This window comes from Pygoscelis adeliae, unplaced genomic scaffold (assembly GCF_000699105.1).
Source record: "Pygoscelis adeliae isolate BGI_AS28 unplaced genomic scaffold, ASM69910v1 Scaffold117, whole genome shotgun sequence".
Lineage (NCBI taxonomy): Eukaryota > Metazoa > Chordata > Aves > Sphenisciformes > Spheniscidae > Pygoscelis > Pygoscelis adeliae.
Window position 1 is genome coordinate 5,177,616 of NW_008825270.1, and position 21,525 is coordinate 5,199,140.

Consider the following 21,525-nt stretch of genomic DNA (forward strand, 5'->3'; position numbering starts at 1 on the left):
CTGGGCTGGCACACACTTGCTGTCTGCTGGGGTGGGAATTAGGTGGTCCTCCTTTGTATGTGGCAGTTTGTGTTTCGCCCTCTTCCCCCTGCTCCCCCTCCCCTGTGATTGAAGCTCAATTTTTATATTTAGGGGGAGTATGAAATTGGCTGAACTGCTCCCTGTAGGGGTGGAATTTCATTTTGTATCGTTACCTCGTGAAGCGATGCAGCAGTTCAGTGGGATAATGGTATCGGCTCTGAACCAGTGCTAATGGCCTAACCCTCTGGGAGCCTGAAGAATTCTCCCCTGGAGAGCCAGCATGCAAATTCCCTTCCAGGTGGCTCCTGTGCAGTCCTTTGGTGATTAGTCACGCTGGGACCAGGGAGAGCAGACAGAAAAGCATATGCTGGGGGGATGGTCTTAGTCCTGAAACTGCAGCTGAGGCTGGGGAAGGTTTGCTCAGTGTGCAGCGTATGGAAGTTGTGCCTGGGGGAGAGAGGGCTGATCTGTAGGACTGACCCTCTGAATCCAAATATGTCTTGGTTTTGTTTGGAAGCAGAGTTTGGGAACTGGGATGTTTTCCCCTTCTGCCTGCCCAGGGGAAGAAGGGGAAGCTCCCTCTCCATTTTGATGCAGCAGCACAGGGGTGCTCAGAGAAAGCGCAATGTAAGGAAATGGGTCAGCCATTGGAAGATCAGGGTGGTGTCAAACCTGTGGGGTGAAAATACAGATTTGTATGCTTCCCTGTCCTTCATACCTCTCTGGGACCTAGAAGTAGCTGGATCTGACCTGGACATATATCTGCATGGGGAATCCTGGACATGATGGGAAGAACCTTTTCCCAAGGGCCAGTGCCAGATTCTGTATTTTGTCACCTAGTGCAGGGTTCAGTGTTGAGAGCAGTGACGTCTGCAGTGATGTCCTCTCGGACACAGAGATGCCTATGCCTGCCACACTGCAGAACGGCTGAGAAGATGATCCAAATTTGTCATTAGAAAAAGAGATGTTAGAGCAGGTCTGAATTTAACTGCACTAGTGTATTCGTAGGATGGGAGGCTTTTAGGACAGGCCCTTGGTGAGAAATGTTGGAGGACTTGCTATAGAGAGCAGTGAATGATTCTGTATAGTGTAATCCATGCTGCTTTCCCAGGACATTGGTAGCAGTCCTGGGCCAAGGGGAAACGGAGGGTTCAGGAAGCTGGAAAAGCTGAAAATGTGACTATTTGTTCTCCTTATTAAATCCTCCTCCTTGTGTGTGTGGCTGCTATCTTCACCTTCTTCTTTTACCCGCCTCCCTCCCCTTGCGCTCCCACATCCAGGATAGCATTGGCAGGGGAAGAAGTAGCAGCATAACAGAAGAAGGTTGGCCCGCCTGGTGACAGATGGGAGATGCTGTCAGCAAGCTGCTCTGGGATGAAAGGGTTTCAGGGACTAGCCTCTCCAGCTCTCGCCCCTTCACATGGCTGAGTGAACGTTGTTCTTTGGAGAACACACCTGTCAGGAACAGTCTTATGCAGCCCCTTCCTTACCACAGCTGGCAGCACTTAAAAGCATGAACCTCCCGGGGCTGAGTGTTCCTCTCATCTGTGGGGGGAAGGACAGGGCTGATGCTCCCCCTTGAATTCCAGCTTTGTGGTTCCAGGCCTCTTCAAACATTGTGGATTTGTGGTTCCACTCCATTGCCAGCAGACTCCTGTGTAGGCAAGCATCATTCCATGCCTGCCCCCTTCCTCTGTCCCTTCTGGAGACCTCTAGCAGGGTTTGGACTTTATTGCCCACACCTGAGGTACAGCACATTATCCCCAGCAGTGGATTCCCACCTCTAAGCTTCTCCTTGCAGGTTCGTTAGACAAAAATGCTGACAGAGTCCCCGTGCTGGAACACACACTGTAGCATGTACCTTGCAAAATCCTGTTCCCAAAAACATTGCTTCCGACAGTTCTCACCCTAAAGAACTTGCTGTGTAATAGAAACAGGATGGACTGCACTGGGAAGCATGCAGGAAAGATTCTGATAATGTAATTTTGCTTGTTATAAAACAACTGCAGTTATGGGAGGACAGCAGGCTCAGGGATGAAAGAGAAAAAAGGAATTCTGGGGGGAATTGTGGCAGCTACTTTATTGTGGAAAGGTCAGTGCTTCTCTGGGGAGGAGAGACTGCCAAGCTACAGACCTACCCTGGCCCCCCATCTGAGGGACAGCTCCTCCTCGTGACTTGAAATTTTATGCCTTTTGTTGCTAAGAGGTGTAGCCCTCTTCCCTCAGGAGGGAAGGAACTTCTCTTTCAGGAAGGAAGCTGGCTGCAGCTCCATGAGGTGTTTCTTTGCTGTTGCAGTGCTGCCCACTTGCTCCCCCTTGGACTTCCACTGTGACAACGGGAAGTGTATCCGCCGGTCGTGGGTCTGTGATGGAGACAACGACTGTGAGGATGATTCTGATGAACAGGACTGCCGTAAGTCACTTCTCTGAGGGGAGAGGGTGGGTGCAGTGCCTGCCTGCCATGGCCGGGGAAAGTTGACCCTTTTTATTACAGGAATGTAAGAGTTCATCCACTGAATCAGACCTTTGGCCTGTAATAAGCTATATCCTGCCTCTGACAGAGGTGTGTACCTGATGTCCGTAAGCCCTGCTGCCTTGGCATCTGGCTTGCTGTTCAGCTGCATGCCCTGGGGGAGGGGATGCTTCTCCATCCAGCTGGAGAACCGTTTATGCCCTGCAGCCTTGCTGGTTAATGTCCCATGAAGCACTTCCCTGAGCTGAGCTCTTCGTGTCCTCCCCTGTTCATGGAAACACCTAACCCCTGCCAAATCCTACTGAACTGCCTGTCTGGCTGACTTCCTGTGGCCTCAGGTTCCACTGTCTGACTTTTCTGCTGCGCTGGGCAGATGTCCCCAGCATCCTCTCCCTTCAAACAGAGCTCCCTGAGGAGAGGGAGGTACTGTAGGGATGCTGCCCACACAGAGACCAGTTACCCTGAAAGCTGACTGACTGCTGCGATGTGAGGCGCCATCTTCAAAAGAGCTGCCATTGCAGGCTATTAGCTGTAAGCACTGCCGTTGTGCTTCTACAGATTACTAAAATGGAGGGAATTTTGCCTCAGTCTTTGGAGTTCCGCCCCCTCCTTTCCCCTTTGTGTTGAGGACAAGGGTTACTTGTGGTTGGCTTCCATTAGCAAAAGGTGTTCAGAGATACAACTTTACTTCTCCACAACAAATCGTGGAGGTCCATACTTGGCAGCACATGCCAGAGAGCCAGTGTGTTTTGTAGCACTGGAGCTTCAGCTTCTCTGAAACTGCACTGGTTGCTAGGGCTGGCATTGGGCTGCAGTTAGGAGCAGAACTGTTTTGCTGTCTGGTTGAGATGGTTGCAGCTGCTTAATAAGCATCACTCTACAGCCCTTGAATTCTACAAATGTTGTGTGCATGGTGCTCCAGAGTGGCTCTGATGGAGGAACCACATCTCAAGAAATGCGAAAATAAAGCTCTTGGCTGTAAAGTATTCTGTGTCCAATACTTGTGTAGAAATTAATTCGCTTTTTGATGAGTATGCCCCTGATCTTTGCCTGCCCTTTTGGGCAAAGGGCTGGGAAGCAAGGTTCAGGGGTTTGACATCCTGTGTGATGCTCTGGATCACAGGACTAAGCTCAGTTTTCCAGTCCATTCAAAGATTTTCATGAAAGAAAAGGTATATAGGTCTGGGTCTGTTTGGTCTTCTGTTTTTCAGAAAAAGTTGGAATGCTCTCATATCTAAGACAACAGTGGAGAAGGGTGTGATCAAAAGATTTGGAGACTAATGAAAGGAGGAAGGCAAGGTTCTGTGAATAAGAGACTCCTAGGGGGTTGTTCAGACTAGCACGTAACCATAGGAGGGTTTCTGTTGGATTGAGGTCCTCAGGTGCTAATTTTGCAGTCCCTTTCCTTTCCTCACTGGCCTGCAGACAAGCTTCCTAAGAACACTGGCAAAGAGGGTGGAATGAGGCTGCAAATACTGAGGCGTTCAGAAGAGGAAGTTTAAATTTTCTCTCTCCCTTTTCAACAAGCATTTCCTTTCCTTTGAAGATAGCTTTGGCATTGTTGTGAAAAGAAGGTGGAGATATAATTCTACCAGGAATTATTTGTTAGATAATGATAGGGCCTATTAATTCCTTTAAAAAGAGGCCTGGATTGCCTTTTTTCTGTGCAGGGATCTCTTGAGCCTGGCTTGGGGCTGAGCTAGAATACCAGCACAGGGTGGGCGGCTCCATCTCTCTGTTCCAGGAACTTCCTCCAACCAAGCACAGGGTGGGTGCTCCATCTCTCTCCAGGAACCTCCTCCAACCCATGTTCTCAAGTTTTAGAGCCTGCTGTACTATTGACTTGCGGATGGAGTGGGAGAGAGACACTCAAGAAATCTCACAGTGTCCCTCCTGGTATTGTTAGGGGAAGTGAAATCAGCTCTCCAGCATTGCCGTGCCCTTGGAGGATGATGTTGCTCGATTTGTAACATGTCACAGATTTGGTGTTCTGCAAGGTAAATTTCTTGCCTTGCCTTCACCTTATCTCCATTGTGTCCCTGCAGCTCCACGGGAGTGTGAGGAAGATGAGTTCTCGTGTCAGAATGGATACTGCATCCGCAGCCTGTGGCACTGTGATGGCGACAACGACTGTGGAGACAACAGCGATGAGCAGTGTGGTGAGTAATGTGGCCCTACAAATACTGCCCTGCCAGTGCTTTAAAAGGGGTTGCACAGACCAACCTGTGCAGTTCCAGGATCCCCTGAGCATGGCAAGGGCTCACAGCTGGCTTGTCTGGGCTGGGCTTGTGGGATATTCCATTCCCAGGGCTGGCTGCTTGGGATCTCGGGCTGTGTGGCTTACCTGCCAGGCAAAAATCATTTGAGGCCTGTTGTTCCTTGACATACCACTGTGAAGTCCTGTGGATTCCTTTTGAATCCAGCATTCTGCGTCAGTTAAATGAACAATGATGGTTTTGCTCAGGTACTGCATGACATGGGTATGTATGGTTTAATGAGCAGTCGTCTTTGTGGGTGCCCTAGGAGCTTCAGGAGCATGGTGCAGTTGTTTCCTGGGTACTCTGAGGAAAGCCAAAGCTTTGTTTGCGTTGCTGTCTCTGCAGATATGAGAAAGTGCTCGGAGAAGGAGTTTCATTGCAGTGATGGTAGCTGCATAGCTGAGCACTGGTTCTGTGATGGTGACACAGACTGCAAGGATGGCTCGGATGAAGAGAATTGCCGTAAGTGCTCTCCTTGCTTTGTAACCACAGGAAGTAGCCCTTTGGACCTGCTCCTGTCTTGGAGTTTGGCATGTTTTCTGCAGCAGAGATCAAAAACAAGTTAGTCCTGCCTGTACTGGCAGCTATGCTGCCTTCTGTTGCCTACCCCAGAGGGCACAAGAGAATGATGTATCTCTTGTGTTACCTCACAGGCATACTTCGTCTGTGCCTGGCTCTTCTCTGTTCCTTCCCATAGCTGTGTGACCTTGAGTCAGAGCAGGAGACTTATGCTTTACTGAATACAGCTCTATATAAAACTGTAGGAGTTGGAGGGCGGAGGGAAGGGGAGAAAACTATTCCCTTCTTTTTCCTCTTGTCTGATTCCTGCCTGAAATTTCTGGGGGGCTCTGCCCACTGACAGCATCCTCAGGGACTGCACGTCCCCAGCTGGCACACTGCAGGGGCTGCCTGCCTGACCAGCCTCTCTTGACTCGGATGCTTTATGCAGGACGTTGTCCGAAAAGGGCCAATAGGACAAGTTAGCTGGAAGCTGATGTGACTGATGGGGAAGGGGGGCTGTGACAGCCCACAACAGTTGTTTTCTCCTCCACCTTCACAGGCTTGTAGCAAGTGGGACAGGAGTCTATTATGTTCCTTCCTAACCCCCACTGCCTCTCTCCCATGTCTGTGAGTTCTGTCAGTGTCTGTGGAAGTTGCAGTGGTCCCTTCCCCCACCCTGCTCTCAAAAGCATTTTACAGAATTTGTTCTAGATAGCAGGAAACTTCAAAAGGCTCTGGGAGGGGGATCAGGGCCGCCAGCTCCTGAAGGGCAGGGGGAGTGGATGCATGGGGGAGTTGTCTTTTATCTCTCCAGATAATGAGAGTTGGCAGGGAGCCAGGGGCTGCAAACATTTCTAAGCCAGGAAAGGGCTCTAAGAGGAAGCCAGCCTCTCTCCCTCTCCTTTCCCCCTATCACTTTCTTGCTCCCTTGCCTGTCACTTCCCCGCAGGCCATGAATAGGCCCTCGGGAAGGGAGGGGAAATGTTTCAACCTTGCCTCCTATGGGAGTGGAGGGGCACCCAGAACTGGTGCCCCTGCTTCTCTGAGCTGCAATGCTTCTTCAGTCCTGGCTGGCAGTTGTCTCTATAAGGCATTTTAAGTAACTCACTAAGAAGCTCAGTCTGGCTAGCTCCCTTTCTCTTATTTTCCTCCATGTGGGTGTCATCTTTTCCTTATCTCCAATCCTGCTTGTCATTCATTTAGGACAAGGTGGGACTATACTGTTCTATTTTGTGTGGTTTTTCTTTTGTGTGTGTGTGTGTTTCTTTTGGGGGTGTGTGTGTTATAATTGAATCATACTACATGAGAATTTAAGTCACTGAGTTGATTTTCTCCTCAAGGAGACCCAAACACTCCTTTCAGGCTCCTTTGGTGAGGCACACGTTAACACACATTTTAGTATCCAGCCACCGGGTACTCGCTGAACTAAAGCTCTTACTGCATGCCTGCAGGCTGTGCCCGCTACTTCAGATTGGAAAGGCAGGTGTAGTTCACTTCCCAGACTGTCAGTCTTTCTTTTCCATTTTGTTTAATGGATTTATTTTCAGAGCTCCTCAGTTGGAAGACTCATATGCGTGAAACATGCAGTTCATTCTCTGGACAGTATGAGAAGAGGTGTCAGACTCTGTTGTGTGGGACTCAAAATAGTTTTTATCCCTTCCCACATAGTGTACTGTTGAACAGAGAACAGTGGACAAATCCTTGACTATAAGGTTGCTGGGCTTTGCCCAGGGTCATCTGTCTGGCTGTGCTCCTTACTGATAAGGCACAGTTTGTTTTGGCGACAGCTTGAGAGGAAAGGGAGGGGGGAAATCCTCAAAGGTCAGGTGCAGACCTGGGCACCTTGCTGCTTGCTTGCTTCCTTTGATCTTCAAGTGCTTATTTTTGTTAAAATTTTAAAGGAATCATTCCATACTTTAACCTTCCATTCTGACATGCCTCAGTCCTTAATATAGAGCTACCCCAGAGGGTGTCTGTATTTTTCCATCTGTTTTTGTATCTACCTTTTTCAGGTTTAATAAACAATTTAAACACTTTCTGGAGGGCACTAAGACATAGTGTCTCAAGCATAAGACGGAAGGTGACACTCTTGGATCCTTTGTGTTGCTTTCCCATCAACCCTTCCTTCTTCATAGCTGTTTCCTTCTCTAGAACTTAATGGCTCTTGAAAAGTTACATCCTGTGTAATTTTTTTATTTTATTTTTTTATATTTTTAGTGGATTGTCTGCATGGGTGTTTTTATATATAGGTTTAACATGTCCCTCAGTGAAATACAAACAGCATTCAAGTTCCTCTCAGTAATACAAGTCATGCAGAGATATGCAGCAATGGCTAGTAATTTCGAACACCTTTCCATTGAATACTCTCTAGTCTATTATTAGACTGAGAAGGTTGCATCTAAGCTGGATTGTGCCCTGTCACCTCAGGCATTTTTTCTTTGGTTCCCTTGTTAGCATCAGATGTTCCAGCTGCCACCTGTAGCTTGGAGGAGTTCCAGTGTGCATATGGACGCTGCATCTTGGACATCTACCACTGTGATGGCGACGATGACTGTGGGGACTGGTCTGATGAATCTGACTGCTGTAAGTTAGTGCAGGGTGATATACTGGTCCAAGCATCTGAGTTGCAAACCTAAATGGATTTTGCATTGGCTGGAGAGGGGTTGCAGTGTAGACAGCAATCTTAATTGTTCACACACAAGCTGTCTCTTTCATTTATTTATTTTTTTTAACTCAGGAAAGTGAGAATAGTGATGGGAACTGTGTAGTCAGTACACTTCTGCATACAGGAATTAAAGCAGTTTCCAGGAGCAGTCTATTCTGGACCAAGTTCCACAATAGTAGAGTGTAAGGGTGGTGCTGAGGGGCTTTGGGGATGTTACATTGGTCTGAGTTTGCTCTTTATATTCTTTACCATCTCTGCAGCATCTCATCAGCCTTGTCGCTCTGGAGAGTTCATGTGCAACAGTGGCTTGTGCATTAATGCTGGCTGGAGGTGTGATGGAGACTTCGACTGCGATGACCAGTCAGACGAGAGGAACTGCAGTGAGTGCTGGGAACTGGTGGAAGCGTTCAGTTTTTGCGGATGCAAAAGAGTGTTTGGGACTGTTAGCTTTGGAATTGGGTCTCTTCTGATCCTTCTTGCTCACCTACTGTTCTTTTTCTGGTCCCTCAGCTACATCTATGTGCACAGCTGACCAGTTCCGCTGTAAATCAGGGCGCTGTGTCCGTCTGTCCTGGCGTTGTGATGGGGAAGATGACTGCTCTGACAACAGTGATGAGGAGAACTGTGAGAACACAGGTTTGACCTGCTGCCTTGCTGCTTATACCTAATGTTTCCATCCTGGAAGTAATAGGTAGTGAAGTCTCTTTTGGATTGCTTCACTGAGTTCAGCCTAGAGTTTCCGTCCTTCCCAAAGAATGGGATCTATAGGCTATCTCATACGCTTGCAAACAGGTGCAGGTCTGTGTGCTTAAATGAACTTAAGTGATGGTGTTTTCTGGTCAAATATCAGATTCCTTTATCTTCCTATCCTGTCCCTACACTATGAATTACCACAGAGCTCTGAGACTATTCCATTCAGACTTGGAAACATTAATAGTGTGCAAAGTTGCTACCTTTGTCAAATGGACTAACTCATGCCTTCTAGGTAGTTCTGGATAGCTTTCATGTTGCCTTGTGAAATTGCCAAGCAATTCTAGCAGGCAGTGGAATCAAAAAGAGCATTTTGTGGAATTGAAGGATAAAGCCTTTGTTTTAGAGGTTAAGGATGTCAGCTTCCCCCTTAGATATTTGCTCAGGAGTCTGTCTTTCTCTTTCTAGTAATCATTTTGCATATAGCCATTCTTTTATATAACAGTGGTTATGGAGAAGAGGAGGGTTTCAACAGACCCTAGTGTTATGGTTGTCCTGGTTTCGGCTGGGATAGAGTTAACTTTCGTCCTAATAGCTAGTATAGTGGTGTTTTGGATTTAGGTTGAGAATAATGTGATAACACACTGATGTTTTAGTTGTTGCTAAGCAGTGTTTATACTAAGTCAAGGACTTTTCAGCTTCCCATACTCTGCAAGCAAGGAGGTGCACAAGAGCTGGGAGGGAGCATAGCGGGGACAGCTGACCCAAACTGGCCAAAGGGCTATTCCATACCATATGACGTCATGCTGAGTATGTAAGCTGGGGGGAGTTGGCTGGGGGGCGGTGACCACTGTTCAGGAACTGGCTGGGCATCGGTTGGCAGGTGGTGAGCGGTTGCACCACTTGTTTTTCCTGGGTTTTGTTCCTCTCTCTCTGTTGTTGTTTTCCTTTTCATTACAATTTATTATTATTTTATTTCAATTATTAAACTGTTCTTATCTCAACCCACGAGTTTTCTCACTTTTGCTCTTCTGATTCTCTCCCCATCCCACCGGGGTGGGGGAGGGTGAGCTGTGTGGTGCTTGGTTGCCGACTGGGGTTAAACCACGACATGATAGGATTCAAGGAATGTCTAGAATCTTCTATTTTCCTTAAATCCTCCAGGATGTCTGTAGGCCTTGTTGAGGAATAGCGTGTACTGGTCCATGAAGTCATCCCAGTGAGTGGAGCCCAGCTGTGCATACTCACCCTTCTGGATCAGTGTATTTTAAACAGTGGGTTTAGGGGGTGGCAAAAAGGATTTGTGAAACTGTGCCCCTTGTTTGGGCCTGTTGAGGAGGGGAGAGTGGGTGTTCTACAAGGACAGCTGAGCCCAGAGGACCTGGAGAGGAACACTTTGTAGCCATTTGAGAGCAGCTGCACTAGGCTGGTCAGCTGTCACGAGCACCAGTGTGCAGGAGCTGGTGATGATCCTGGAAAAAGCAATTGTACTTAAAGACAAGCCGCTAACCCTGTTTCCTCATCCTAATAACAAAGGTATTTAGAAGTATTGAAAGAACAGTTGCCACCCAGAAGCCAAGTCAAACTTCCAGAGCCACTGAAATTCAACCTCTCCACCTCAAGCCAAACCCAAGGTGGTTGAGTACAGCTATTGTTACTGTAAGGTTAGTTTTGCAGTTCTGCATTAGGTCTATGGTGATAGTCAGCAAGTAAAAATTAACTCAGGGCTTCCAAGCAGAATGTGTACTGGCTCATCTAAGCGAAATAGTGTGCTGTCTCAATGTCTGTAGCAAGAGTTAAAATCCCGTGTCACCTCTTGGATTTAGAGCAGAATTATATTTTTATTGGCCATAGAGAGAGGATTCCTAGAATACTAGGAGATCAGCTGATGTAAGGATCATTATGTTCAATACGACAAATGCAGTCCAAGTTTCAGAATCCTTCATATAAAGCATTCCTGTGCTCTGAAAAGTGAATCTGCATGTGATTTGGTTTTATGTTCCCAGCTGGTGTGTCTGTTAGTTCCTATTTGTACTTGTTGTTAATCTCACAACTACCCTTTTCCATGCTGCTTACAGGCAGTCTGCCAATCTAATTGTTTCTTTGCTGATAACTGTATTGTCCTGTTGTCTTCCTAGGATTATCAGAGGGTGATGATTTGGAAACCACTAACCAAGTCAGCTTAAGAGGTACAAGAAATAAGAGGCAACAGGACAGTGCATTTATTGCTCAAGAAACAATCAGATTGGCAAAGTCCCTACAAACAGTATTACTTACAAGAATTCTGTAGAGTCTCCCTGCCAACAGCAGAAGTTGAAGTGTGTAGCTCATGTGTGAAATCCTGTTGCCTGAGCTCATATTTCAAGGATGCATGTAAATCTCATTCCAAGTCCGTCACAGTGCAGTTAGGGCTGGACAAGACGTTCATTCCTAGGCAGGTTTAAGATCCATAGCCGTGCTGGGATGACATATCAGATGATTAAAGTGAGGAACTGACTCCTCTCTTGCACATGCTGAGTAGGGTTGTGAAATCTGGAACCAAAGGGAACTAAGCCAGGACCTTCCAGTCATTCTGAGAGAAACTAAATAGCTGAACTTCCCAATAAAGCAACATTGAACTCAGTCTGGAGGAGAGTTCACAGGCCTCCAAATCAGCATAAAGATATGTGGAGTAGTAAGGAGTGCAAGATGAGATGAATTGAAGGAAAGAGGAAGTCATGGATTTGTGCTCATATGTAAAGTTTGTAACACATCTTAGAAAATGTTCTGTATCCTTTTCTTCACCATGACTGTTCCATCAGTAAGCTGTGGTGTGCTTACTTTCCCCTTCTTCTATTGCAGGGACCCCTCAGTGTGCCCCAGACCAGTTCCTGTGTGGGAACGGGCGTTGTATTGGTCAGAGGAAGCTGTGCAATGGAGCAAATGATTGTGGAGATGGCAGTGATGAGAGCCCACATCAAAATTGCCGTAAGTTCTCCAAGTTCAGTCTTAAACATAAATGGAGACACTGTGATGTGTGGGAGTCTATCTGGTGTTGCTAAAGAATGTGTGTAAGGAAGAAAGCCTGGGTTGTGATAATGGGAGAGAGTTGAAGACTGAGGAAAATGACCTTGGTGGTTTTGCCAATTACATACTGCAGACAAGGAATAATGAGGAGAAGATTATGATCGCAGGTATCAAAGTTTGCCTGCAGAGATAGTGAATCCGAAAAGCATATTATTCTGAGCTTCATTGTCCCCTTTGGTTGTGGCCTGCAGGGGAGAGTTCTGACTGCGAAGAGGTGGCTTCCAGCACAGCCTGTGTCCTCCCCCTCTTGCTCAGCCTGTTCTGAAGGGCGACTGCTGCCTAACAGCTGAGGACACAAGCAGCTGCCTTGTGGTTTCAGCTCAGTTATCTTCGTGTGTTCCTTTTGCAGGTCCACGAACAGGGGAGGAGAACTGCAATGTCAACAATGGTGGCTGTGCTCAGAAGTGCCAGATGGTACGAGGGATGGTGCAGTGCACCTGCCACACAGGTTACAGGCTCCTGGAAGATGGCCGATCATGCCAAGGTGGGTTTTTGGAGCAGTAGCCTCCTCTCTGCAGCTTTGATATGCTTCAAGTTGATGGCTATGATAGGGTGCAAATCAGAGCATGAAAGCAGAAGCAAGGTATCGGTGAGATTGCCTGGCTTGTTGATGATCTAATGGTAACTTTCTCCCTTTGTCTGTAACGTGCAGATGTGAATGAATGTGCTGAAGAAGGTTACTGCAGCCAAGGCTGTACCAACAGTGAAGGAGGCTTCCAGTGCTGGTGTGAGCAAGGCTACGAGTTGCGACCTGACAAGCGTAGCTGCAAAGCTCTAGGTAAAGAGGAGTTCAGCCTTATTCTGGGGGGTGTGTGTGTGTTGGTCCAGTTCTCATAATTTTGTCTCTAATGCTTCATTGGCAGCATTATGCTGTTCACTAAGCCAGCATGTGAAGAAAAGGAAGTACCTGGATTTGTATTAGGTATGCCCAGGTTGTTGGTGAATGCCTGTGAAAATTTTGTGTGATTTTTGACCATGCAGAGGTACTTTGCTGTTCCTTTCCCTGCCAGCAGGACAGCCCTTGCCTTCTTTTCCTAGTCCCTTGTCATTCTTGGTGACCAAGACCCTGGGACAAAAACAGCCTCCTGCCTCTGTCTCTGTTCAGGAAGTGTCTTAACCTTTCCAGTCAGTGAGGTTGTATCACACCTCCTTGTGTTTTGACCCTTGATGCTGGTCACCAGTCCTGAATGCTGTGAGTGGCTGCTGTATGGACATCTGCTGTTTTTTAAGGGCATCTGTACACTTGTTTAACTTTATTCCTCAGCTCCTCTAATGTAGGAGCTGAGGAATTAGAAATTCCATTTAAAGAATTAAGATTTCATTAGGAATTCCCCTAATGAAATCCATAAAGGCTATTGATCTTGTTTTTATTTTTGTTTTTATTTTTATTTTCTTTTTCTCTGCAGTGGAAGTACCTGCTGAATTTGTATCTGGCTGAGGCAGATTTTAACTGTATCTTGTCCGTGGTAGAAGATGTGGTAGAGCATGTGTGTTTGTATGGCTAGGAGATGGATATAGGAAAAGGAAACTATAGTATGGCTGCCTAGTGGTATGGTTTCAGAGGCTGAGGTGAGGCGGGCTTAGGTGGGACCTGGAATGATCACTTCTTGCTGAGTGAATGTTTGCCAAAAGATTTAAAACTGCTCATCTTTGAGTTAGGACTGTGTATCAAGGATGTGAAAACAGCTCTCTGAAGTGTTTTGCACTTGGGAGTTGATTTCTTGCTGCCAGTACTGCAAAACTATGTTCTGGGACTTGGTGCAGAGGGAATGGTAGGCAGGACCCTGCCAAAGTACTCTAACACTGTCTTCCCATATTTTCTCAGGGCCAGAGCCAGTGCTGCTTTTTGCCAATCGAATTGATATCCGACAAGTGTTGCCTCATCGCTCAGAGTATACGCTGCTCTTGAACAACCTGGAAAATGCCATTGCCCTTGACTTCCACCACAGCAAGGAGCTGGTGTTTTGGTCTGATGTCACTCTGGATCGCATCATGAGGGCCAATCTGAATGGTAGCAATGTGGAAGAGGTGGTTTCCACAGGGCTGGAGAGCCCAGGTGCGTCACCACAAAAAAGGCAAAAGCCTGGGGACTGACCACGATGTGAGAAAAGGGGTGGGTGAGTGAAGAAAAGCAGGTACCCAGCATTCAAAATAGAGCGCATCTCCCTGAGCAAAGGGGATGGATTGGAGGGAATGGGTGTGAGATCAGTGTCTCCCTGGAGTTAATCTTGGCTGATGGGGGAAGAGACAGGAGGACTGAATTGGGCCTCTTCTGAGGCTGAGAGGGAAAGGGAACTATTTTTCTGAGCAGATCCTGCTCCTGGTTTCATTCTGTGCTTAATTCTCCCCTGGAGATAGGTGGACTTGCTATTGACTGGATCCATGACAAATTATACTGGACAGACTCTGGGACATCTCGAATTGAAGTAGCAAACTTGGATGGCACTCACAGGAAAGTGCTTTTGTGGCAGAACCTGGAGAAGCCCCGAGCAATTGCCCTACATCCTATGGAGGGGTGAGTGAAAACTTAGGACCCCACTGAGCCCTCCATGCAAGTGCTTCCATGTGAACATTGAAAACCCCATCCTTGCTCACCAAGGCTGCCTCTGGGCTCAAGCCTTCGTTTGGTACTACCAGTTTGGGGAACCTGTCAATGCTGGGGGCCTTCAGAGCCTTAATCCTATTCCGGGCCTTTCAGGTTTCACCAGCCTGAAAGTGCTGGGTGTTACCTTGTTGGCCATCATTTCTCCCATGGCTGTAACCCAGTCTCATGCTCGAGGTCAGAGGACTGATGCTGTTTTGCCCTGATAGGGAGTGATGCTGGGTGCAGTATGTGGGACATGAGTTTTCTAGCCTGTCTCTCCCTGCCTCCTCCAGCACTATCTACTGGACTGACTGGGGCAACACTCCCCGCATTGAGTACTCCAACATGGATGGCTCTAATCGGCGCATCATTGCGGATACGCACCTCTTCTGGCCCAATGGACTGACCATTGACTATGCAGGACATCGAATGTACTGGGTGGATGCCAAACATCATGTCATTGAGAGGGCTGACCTTGATGGGCGGAATAGGAAGGCTGTTATTAGCCAAGGTAAGTAACAGGGCTATGTACAGGGCGTGCTCTCTGCAGTAAAGAAGACAGAGTAGCACAATGCTACTCTGAGTTTCAGAGCCACTGGCTCCTGCTTCTATGCTTGTCTCCTGTTCTTTCACTGTGGGATGAAATCTGCCACTGCTGAGGGATGGGGTTTGCTACCCAGTCTTCGGTGGACAGGAGAGAGGAGTTGTTTTGTGGATTTGAGCAGGTTGACTGTGGCAAGGCCAAACGGGCAGTGGAAAGAGCTTTCCCTTGTCTCCCTGCTAGCCTAAATCCTGTTGGACCTGATTATATCCCTGTATTGGATGTCTATTACAGGCCTCCCGCACCCATTTGCTATCACCGTGTTTGAGGACAGTTTGTACTGGACAGACTGGCACACCAAGAGCATCAACAGTGCCAACAAATTCACAGGCAAGAACCAGGAGATCATCCGCAACAAACTCCACTTCCCTATGGACATCCACACACTGCATCCTCAGCGCCAGCCAGCAGGTAACTGCAGAGAGGGTAGAGAAGACCCATTTGAGCCACTTAGAAGACCTGCTGCCACCCACCACCTTGTAAAGCAGGGAGATGGCAAGCCCGAACCCAGCATATTGACATGTCCACCACCTCTCTCCAGAGCTGCCGCAGAACTTGCTCCATCTGGCAGTTCAGTTGAGGTCCCTCAGCCCCGGTAACCTGGTGTTAGGTGTTACCACAGCTCCCCCTGCTGACACGTGGGAGTGAAGGCTTTTCAGTAAGAAATACTTGTGGCTTATTTATGCAAGAGCTGTTTTGGGAGGGTGAAAAAAATATAAGTGGGCACTACTGATGACTGACACCTCCCTTATTCCTCTTCAATTGCCATAATCTGCTCTAGAAGTGGATTGAGTTAAATGCTTTATCTTAAAATTGAGCCCTACAAATGGAGTTAGTGCTTTAGTTTATACGTTTCCTTATTCTCAATTAACTTCTGAGTAGACAAGTTATCTTATCCATGTGGGTCTTGACACTGTGACTGGTGTTTTTCCTCTTTTCTTTACTCTTTGCTTTATGTGTGGTTGTTTTTGTCTTTGGCTACTTGAGCAGGGAGAAACCGTTGTGGGGCCAACAATGGCGGCTGTACTCACCTCTGCCTGCCGAGCAGCAAGGATTACACCTGCGCCTGCCCCACAGGCTTCCGCAAGACCAGCAGCCATGCCTGCGCCCAGAGTAAGTGAGGTGGGACCACAGCCTGCATGCTCAGATGTTCAGCGGGTGGCAGAGGGTTGGTGATGGGAGTAAGCAGCGCAGTTGCTTCCAAGGAGATGCAGCTGGCTAAACTGAGTTAGTAGTATTAAGGGCCCCGCCAGAGGATGCTTCACCTTTTTAATGCATTCCACTGTTGTGCATTCCCATTGCCGTCACTAGGCTTGATGAGTGGGGATACAGAGAAGCTCCATCCTTGGCTCCTTATTTCAGCGCTGCTTTTGGTGCCATGCTACCTGTCACAGCTGATTGTTTCCCTAAAGCTCCCATAGGAGCTGTGTCAGCGATGAACAAAAAATTCAGTCCTCTTGATTGCCACAGTTTCTCTTGGGTTGCAACCACGTGGAAGAATTAGGCCAACTGTCTCCTAGATTCTCAAGAGATGGCATAGCTATTTGATTTGGAGGGAGGTCTGTGCCATTCTTTGAAGAATGTGGTTGACTTTGTTCCCTCAGCATAGGTTACCCCCAGGAGACAGCTCTCTACTACGCTATTCCCCCCTGCCCACCCCCCCCACTCACCCTCCTTGGTGATATTTTGCTACCAATAAAATCCTGGGCTGTGACCTGCCAGTGAGAGATGATATAAGTGGTTAAGGTTGGACATAGCAGGGAATTGTCTGTGTCTATCACTGTGTTGTTGAACTTAGAGAAATTAAAAGAAGACCTTTCGACCTTTGATCAGGTCTTGACAAGTTCCTGCTTTTTGCCCGAAGGATGGACATCCGTCGGATCAGCTTTGACACAGATGACCTGTCAGATGATGTCATCCCCCTTGCTGATGTTCGCAGCGCTGTGGCTCTAGACTGGGACTCAAAGGATGACTATGTCTACTGGACAGATGTTAGCACTGACTCAATCAGCCGAGCAAAATGGGATGGATCGAGCCAGGAGGTACAGTGTTAACTACGTGTGGAGGTCATCTAGCCAGGAGACTCCCTGAGCATCAGATTTGAAGCCACTGGGATACACTGGCCTTCTAAGGAGCTGCAGTTCATGCTGGATTTGTTGTTCATTAGTTTGCCTAGTTCTGGCTCAGAAGAGCCCTGAGATCACCGAACACTTCATACACAAGTTTGGTGTATGTTCCTGCTTGTACAGAAAACCTTGAATTGGGACACGAAGCATGTTGATTTATAAGCTGTGGTCAATTCCTTTGTTGTAGCCCTAAAATCTGAAAGGAAGAAGTATTAAATCCTCTGTTATGTACTACATTTGGAACAAGAGCCACGCTCCTTAGGAATGCTTTTTGCACATGCCCTTAGGCTAGTGTTGCTGTAAATGAGGGGAACAGAGTTCAAAGTTTGGAGTTGCAGTTTGAACAGACATGAAAAATAGATGTTTCTCCAAATGTAAGACTTTTTTGAACTTCTAAGTCCTTAATGCTCTCTCTTGTATGGCATTGCTCTGCTTGGGCTTTTGCCTTTTGAAAGTTAACATTGTTTGTGAATAGGTAGTGCATTGGGCAAGTGCTTTCTCCCTAAGGTCTAATCTCACTAAAGATTTTTTCTTTTCGTTTTTATTTAGGTTGTGGTGGACACCAGCCTGGAAAGTCCAGCTGGACTGGCAATTGACTGGGTCACCAACAAGCTATACTGGACTGATGCAGGTACTGGGATCCTCTGCTTTACCTAGGCTTCTGTCTTCCTTATTAGTCATGAAAACTGAAAAACAGCTGGGTAGTTCTATCTGTCTCATTTCAAATTTGTCTGTTTCTATCTAGCAAAAAATGGAGTTTCGTCTCGTGTGCTTCTAACAAAGTGGGAGCTGAGGTGGCATCCTTAGTTTACTTCTCTTTGCAGTATCGCCAGTACTAATTCTGTAGAAAGGTTTATACTAGAAATCAAGCACCGCTGTTGTCTTGCTGCAGAGCTTGTGATTGTGTGTGTTTACATATCTTCCAACAGTGTATCTTGGGGTGCAGCAGGTAGTATTTGGAGGATGTTCCCTGCTGGAGAGTCATAGTTCAGAGAGATGTAAGGAAGGTGATTCTCTTCTAGCTGTTCTCTCATGCCTATGGAGATACCTTGGGGGCTCAGGAAAGAGCTGGTTTGCATTCATACAGGACTCAGCATCAGTGACAGCCACAGAGGTGACTTGAGAGATCTAATGCAAGGTGACACTTTGAGCCACGTTTCTTACCTGTCTTCCAGCGTGAACAGAAATAGATGGAGGGGAAGAATGCATTGTTGTATGGATGTTTTTTGGCTTAGCTCTTGCGATTCCAGAGGTCTTTGATATCTCTCTCATTCTCTCTCTTGACTTTTGTAGGAACAGATCGGATAGAGGTCTCCAACACAGATGGGACCATGAGAACTGTTCTAATCTGGGAGAACCTGGACAGACCTAGAGATATTGTGGTGGACCCTGTTGGAGGGTGAGAGATTCTTTCTTCTGGGATGACATGGCAATTCTTGCATATCTAAAGATGGTCAGGTTCCTTGGTTTTGTGCAATTGTCTTTCTCTCTGGTGCCATTGTTCTACATCCTGCCAAAGACTAAAATTAGAGACCTGATTTTGGATGCTAGTGGAACAAGATAAGCAGGGATAACCGCCTGTTGTGCTGTAGAGCTTGCAGGAGCTGGCTGGTGTTTTTATTTGTTTATCCTGGGGACATAGTAACTAAAGATGTGGTACAAAAAATGTTGAGAATGAGGCCATCTAGGTCTTTTCTATTTCTTTATTTCACATCTCTGTTGAATTTGTATTCAAGCGCTCTGCTTATGAACTAGAGTTCAGTCAGAAGGATCTCCTCAGGTAAATTACTGCTGATCTCAAGCAAGCTGTGACATTAGTGGCCTCTTGGCTTCAAAGCACTGTGTCAGAGTACTGAGGGATCAACTCTGCCATGGAAAGCAAACCTTGAGTAACGGAAACAAATGGTTTCAATAACGGATTTTGCTTCTGAATCATAAGACCTTGTGGAGCTGGGGATAGGGTGGATAGGAAGAAGGTTGCCAGCTGTTGCTTTAGAAGCATGAAGGTCTTGAATAAAAGTGTGCTGGTCTTTCCTTGAGTGGATTACTGGAAGACCAATGCAGCAAGAGTATAAAGGGCCAATGGTGGAGACTGGTAAATGGTTAATTTTTAGGCCTTGAACTATTATCTTGAACTTTTTCTTCCATGTTGTAATTAGGCCAGCACATGGGCAGTAGAAGGTATATAAATTTGAGTATGATCTTAGGTACATTACAAGAACCCAAGACTGGACATGAGTGCAATATTAGTCTAATGCTGCTTCCTGCTAGGGCCTGAAGGCACCAGGCTCTCTTGCTTCTCTGTAACACTGCCTGGCCGTAATGGCAGTGAAGGAGTGTGGGCCTTCACTTTTGTCTGGGCTTGTGTTCAGGTTCATGTACTGGACTGACTGGGGAGCCAGCCCAAAAATTGAGCGTGCTGGTATGGATGCCTCAAACCGCTTGGTGATCATTTCCTCCAACCTGACATGGCCTAACGGCTTGGCCATTGACTATGAGTCACAGCGCTTGTACTGGGCAGACGCAGGCATGAAGACCATCGAGTATGCCAGTCTGGATGGAAGCAATAGGAAGGTAAGGAAGCCATCTTTGAGGAGGGAGTCTGGGAGCCTGAGGTATAAGTCCTAGAGCACAGAGTGCTGATGGCCCCTGCCTCTCTTTCCAGTTGAAAGTGAAATCTCCAAATCAAGACATGCTAAGCTGCTTTCACTGGGAGAGAAGAGCTCCCTTTCAGTTGCAAACAGTGTGTGAGGGAACCTCCTTTTGAGGGCTAATGTTGCCCCATTGCTCTCCTTTTGCTGTGACTGTACATTATGATGTTGAGAGGGGGCAAGGGAAGCCTCTTCCCCTTAGTGACTTCTTAGTAATGTTTTTTTGGGGGGCTGGGGGTAATCTGACCAGGTGCTGATTGGGAGCAATCTGCCTCACCCCTTTGGACTTACTCTTTATGGCGAGAGAATCTACTGGACAGACTGGCAGGCCAAAAGCATCCAGAGCGCAGATAGAAGGACTGGTCAGGCTCGGGAAACGCTGCAGGACAATCTGGAGAATCTTATGGATATTCATGTTTTCCACCGGCACAGGCCACCAGGTACAGAGCTCGCCCCAAGCCACACTGAGCTGCGAGCCTGCTTAGGCTCTGGTATGTGGCACAGCTCTCCAGCAAGGAGCTGACCTATCTGTCAGCTCTTGATGCCTTAAGTCTCTGGGTGGAATATGAGAGCATGAGAATAACTCTCGGCTTGGTATTTAAGGGCATTCTAGAATGCATTTCTATAGCAGTTGCACCCCTGTGCAACTGTGCTGCTGGCTTAGGGATTTCTCATCCTCTTTCCTATAGTACGTACAGCATGTGAAGTTAACAATGGAGGCTGCAGTCACCTGTGCCTTTTGGCACCTCTTCCAAAAGGTTACAGCTGTACCTGCCCTACTGGGATCAACCTGCAATCTGATGGCAAGACCTGCTCCCCTGGTGAGTCCTCTTTGTAGGATCCTTCACTGCAATTTTGTATCAGAGCTACATTTTGCTTGTGCCTTGTTAGAGAACAAAATTCACTTTTCTGTGCTTAACTGCTTTACCCCTTGAAAAACCAATTTGATGCCTGTACCTTCAATTTGACTGGGAATTACTATGAAGAAACTTTTACTGATGATTGATGTAGAAGAAATTTTTCTTGAAATTATGTTGGGCAACTAAACCAGATGTCACATTTTCCCCCATACTTTTGCCCTAATCTTGAGGTGGATTCTTTTTTAACTACAAGGTGCTATATTCTTTAATAGGTCTGTACACACTCCTCCCATGGACCCTCTTTTTGAAGATTGTGGAAGGCACTTGGCTTCAGGCCATGGTACATTCACTTTTTCTCCTTAGCAGGAAAAAACTGACTCCTAATTCCCATTTCCCACACATATTAGCAGAAGCAGCTCTTCTATGGGTGCACTCCTTTTCAACTTGGATGTAAAAAAGCATTCAATAATGCTCAGTAAAGCTTTTGTACGCAGACTCCCCATAAGCCGAGATCTGCCTGAGACTTCCCCTTTTCCACTGAAGTGGGTGTCACCTCCAGAATGTTCATGCCTACAGTTGACTGAACTTGTTCCTTGCTGATATATGTCCATTTTCAACTCTCTGCAGGAATGACCAGCTTTCTGATCTTTGCCAGAAGGACTGACATCCGGATGGTCTCTCTGGATATTCCCTACTTTGCAGATGTTGTCGTCTCAGTCAACGTCACCATGAAGAACACCATTGCAATTGGAGTGGATCCTCGTGAAGGTCTGAACTTCTTAGTATTTCCGACTGTCTGTTTGAAAGGAAACAAGTGACTTCATATCTAAATGTCTGAGTAAAGATCCAGGCACAGATCTTGCTGTAGGTTGTGAATTTGAGTAGGTTTTTTCTTCTAGTATGTGCTGCAAATATTCCTTTCCAATCAGGAAAGGAATGTCCTTATAGGAAAACAGAGAACCCCAACTATGTGGAAAAAGCTGCCTGCTATATTGACTGAGGTTCCTGTGCATTTTGGATTTAGGAAAG

The 21,525-nt window shown here is 46.9% G+C and overlaps 1 protein-coding gene across 1 annotated transcript in view; it reads left to right on the forward strand.

Annotated features, from left to right (window-relative positions):
* Positions 1 to 21,525, forward strand: part of LRP4 (low density lipoprotein receptor-related protein 4) — a 45,972-nt gene that overhangs the window by 13,433 nt on the left and 11,014 nt on the right. The window contains exons 3-23 of the mRNA XM_009329747.1: positions 2,318 to 2,434; positions 4,540 to 4,653; positions 5,098 to 5,214; positions 7,708 to 7,836; positions 8,179 to 8,298; positions 8,429 to 8,554; positions 11,450 to 11,575; positions 12,024 to 12,158; positions 12,327 to 12,452; positions 13,500 to 13,730; positions 14,033 to 14,189; positions 14,552 to 14,769; positions 15,094 to 15,270; positions 15,850 to 15,972; positions 16,693 to 16,901; positions 17,535 to 17,616; positions 18,279 to 18,384; positions 19,358 to 19,559; positions 19,887 to 20,076; positions 20,326 to 20,457; positions 21,124 to 21,264. Coding sequence (XP_009328022.1) covers positions 2,318 to 2,434; positions 4,540 to 4,653; positions 5,098 to 5,214; positions 7,708 to 7,836; positions 8,179 to 8,298; positions 8,429 to 8,554; positions 11,450 to 11,575; positions 12,024 to 12,158; positions 12,327 to 12,452; positions 13,500 to 13,730; positions 14,033 to 14,189; positions 14,552 to 14,769; positions 15,094 to 15,270; positions 15,850 to 15,972; positions 16,693 to 16,901; positions 17,535 to 17,616; positions 18,279 to 18,384; positions 19,358 to 19,559; positions 19,887 to 20,076; positions 20,326 to 20,457; positions 21,124 to 21,264 — 3,078 coding nt within the window. The remainder of the gene's footprint in view (positions 1 to 2,317; positions 2,435 to 4,539; positions 4,654 to 5,097; positions 5,215 to 7,707; positions 7,837 to 8,178; positions 8,299 to 8,428; positions 8,555 to 11,449; positions 11,576 to 12,023; positions 12,159 to 12,326; positions 12,453 to 13,499; positions 13,731 to 14,032; positions 14,190 to 14,551; positions 14,770 to 15,093; positions 15,271 to 15,849; positions 15,973 to 16,692; positions 16,902 to 17,534; positions 17,617 to 18,278; positions 18,385 to 19,357; positions 19,560 to 19,886; positions 20,077 to 20,325; positions 20,458 to 21,123; positions 21,265 to 21,525) is intronic.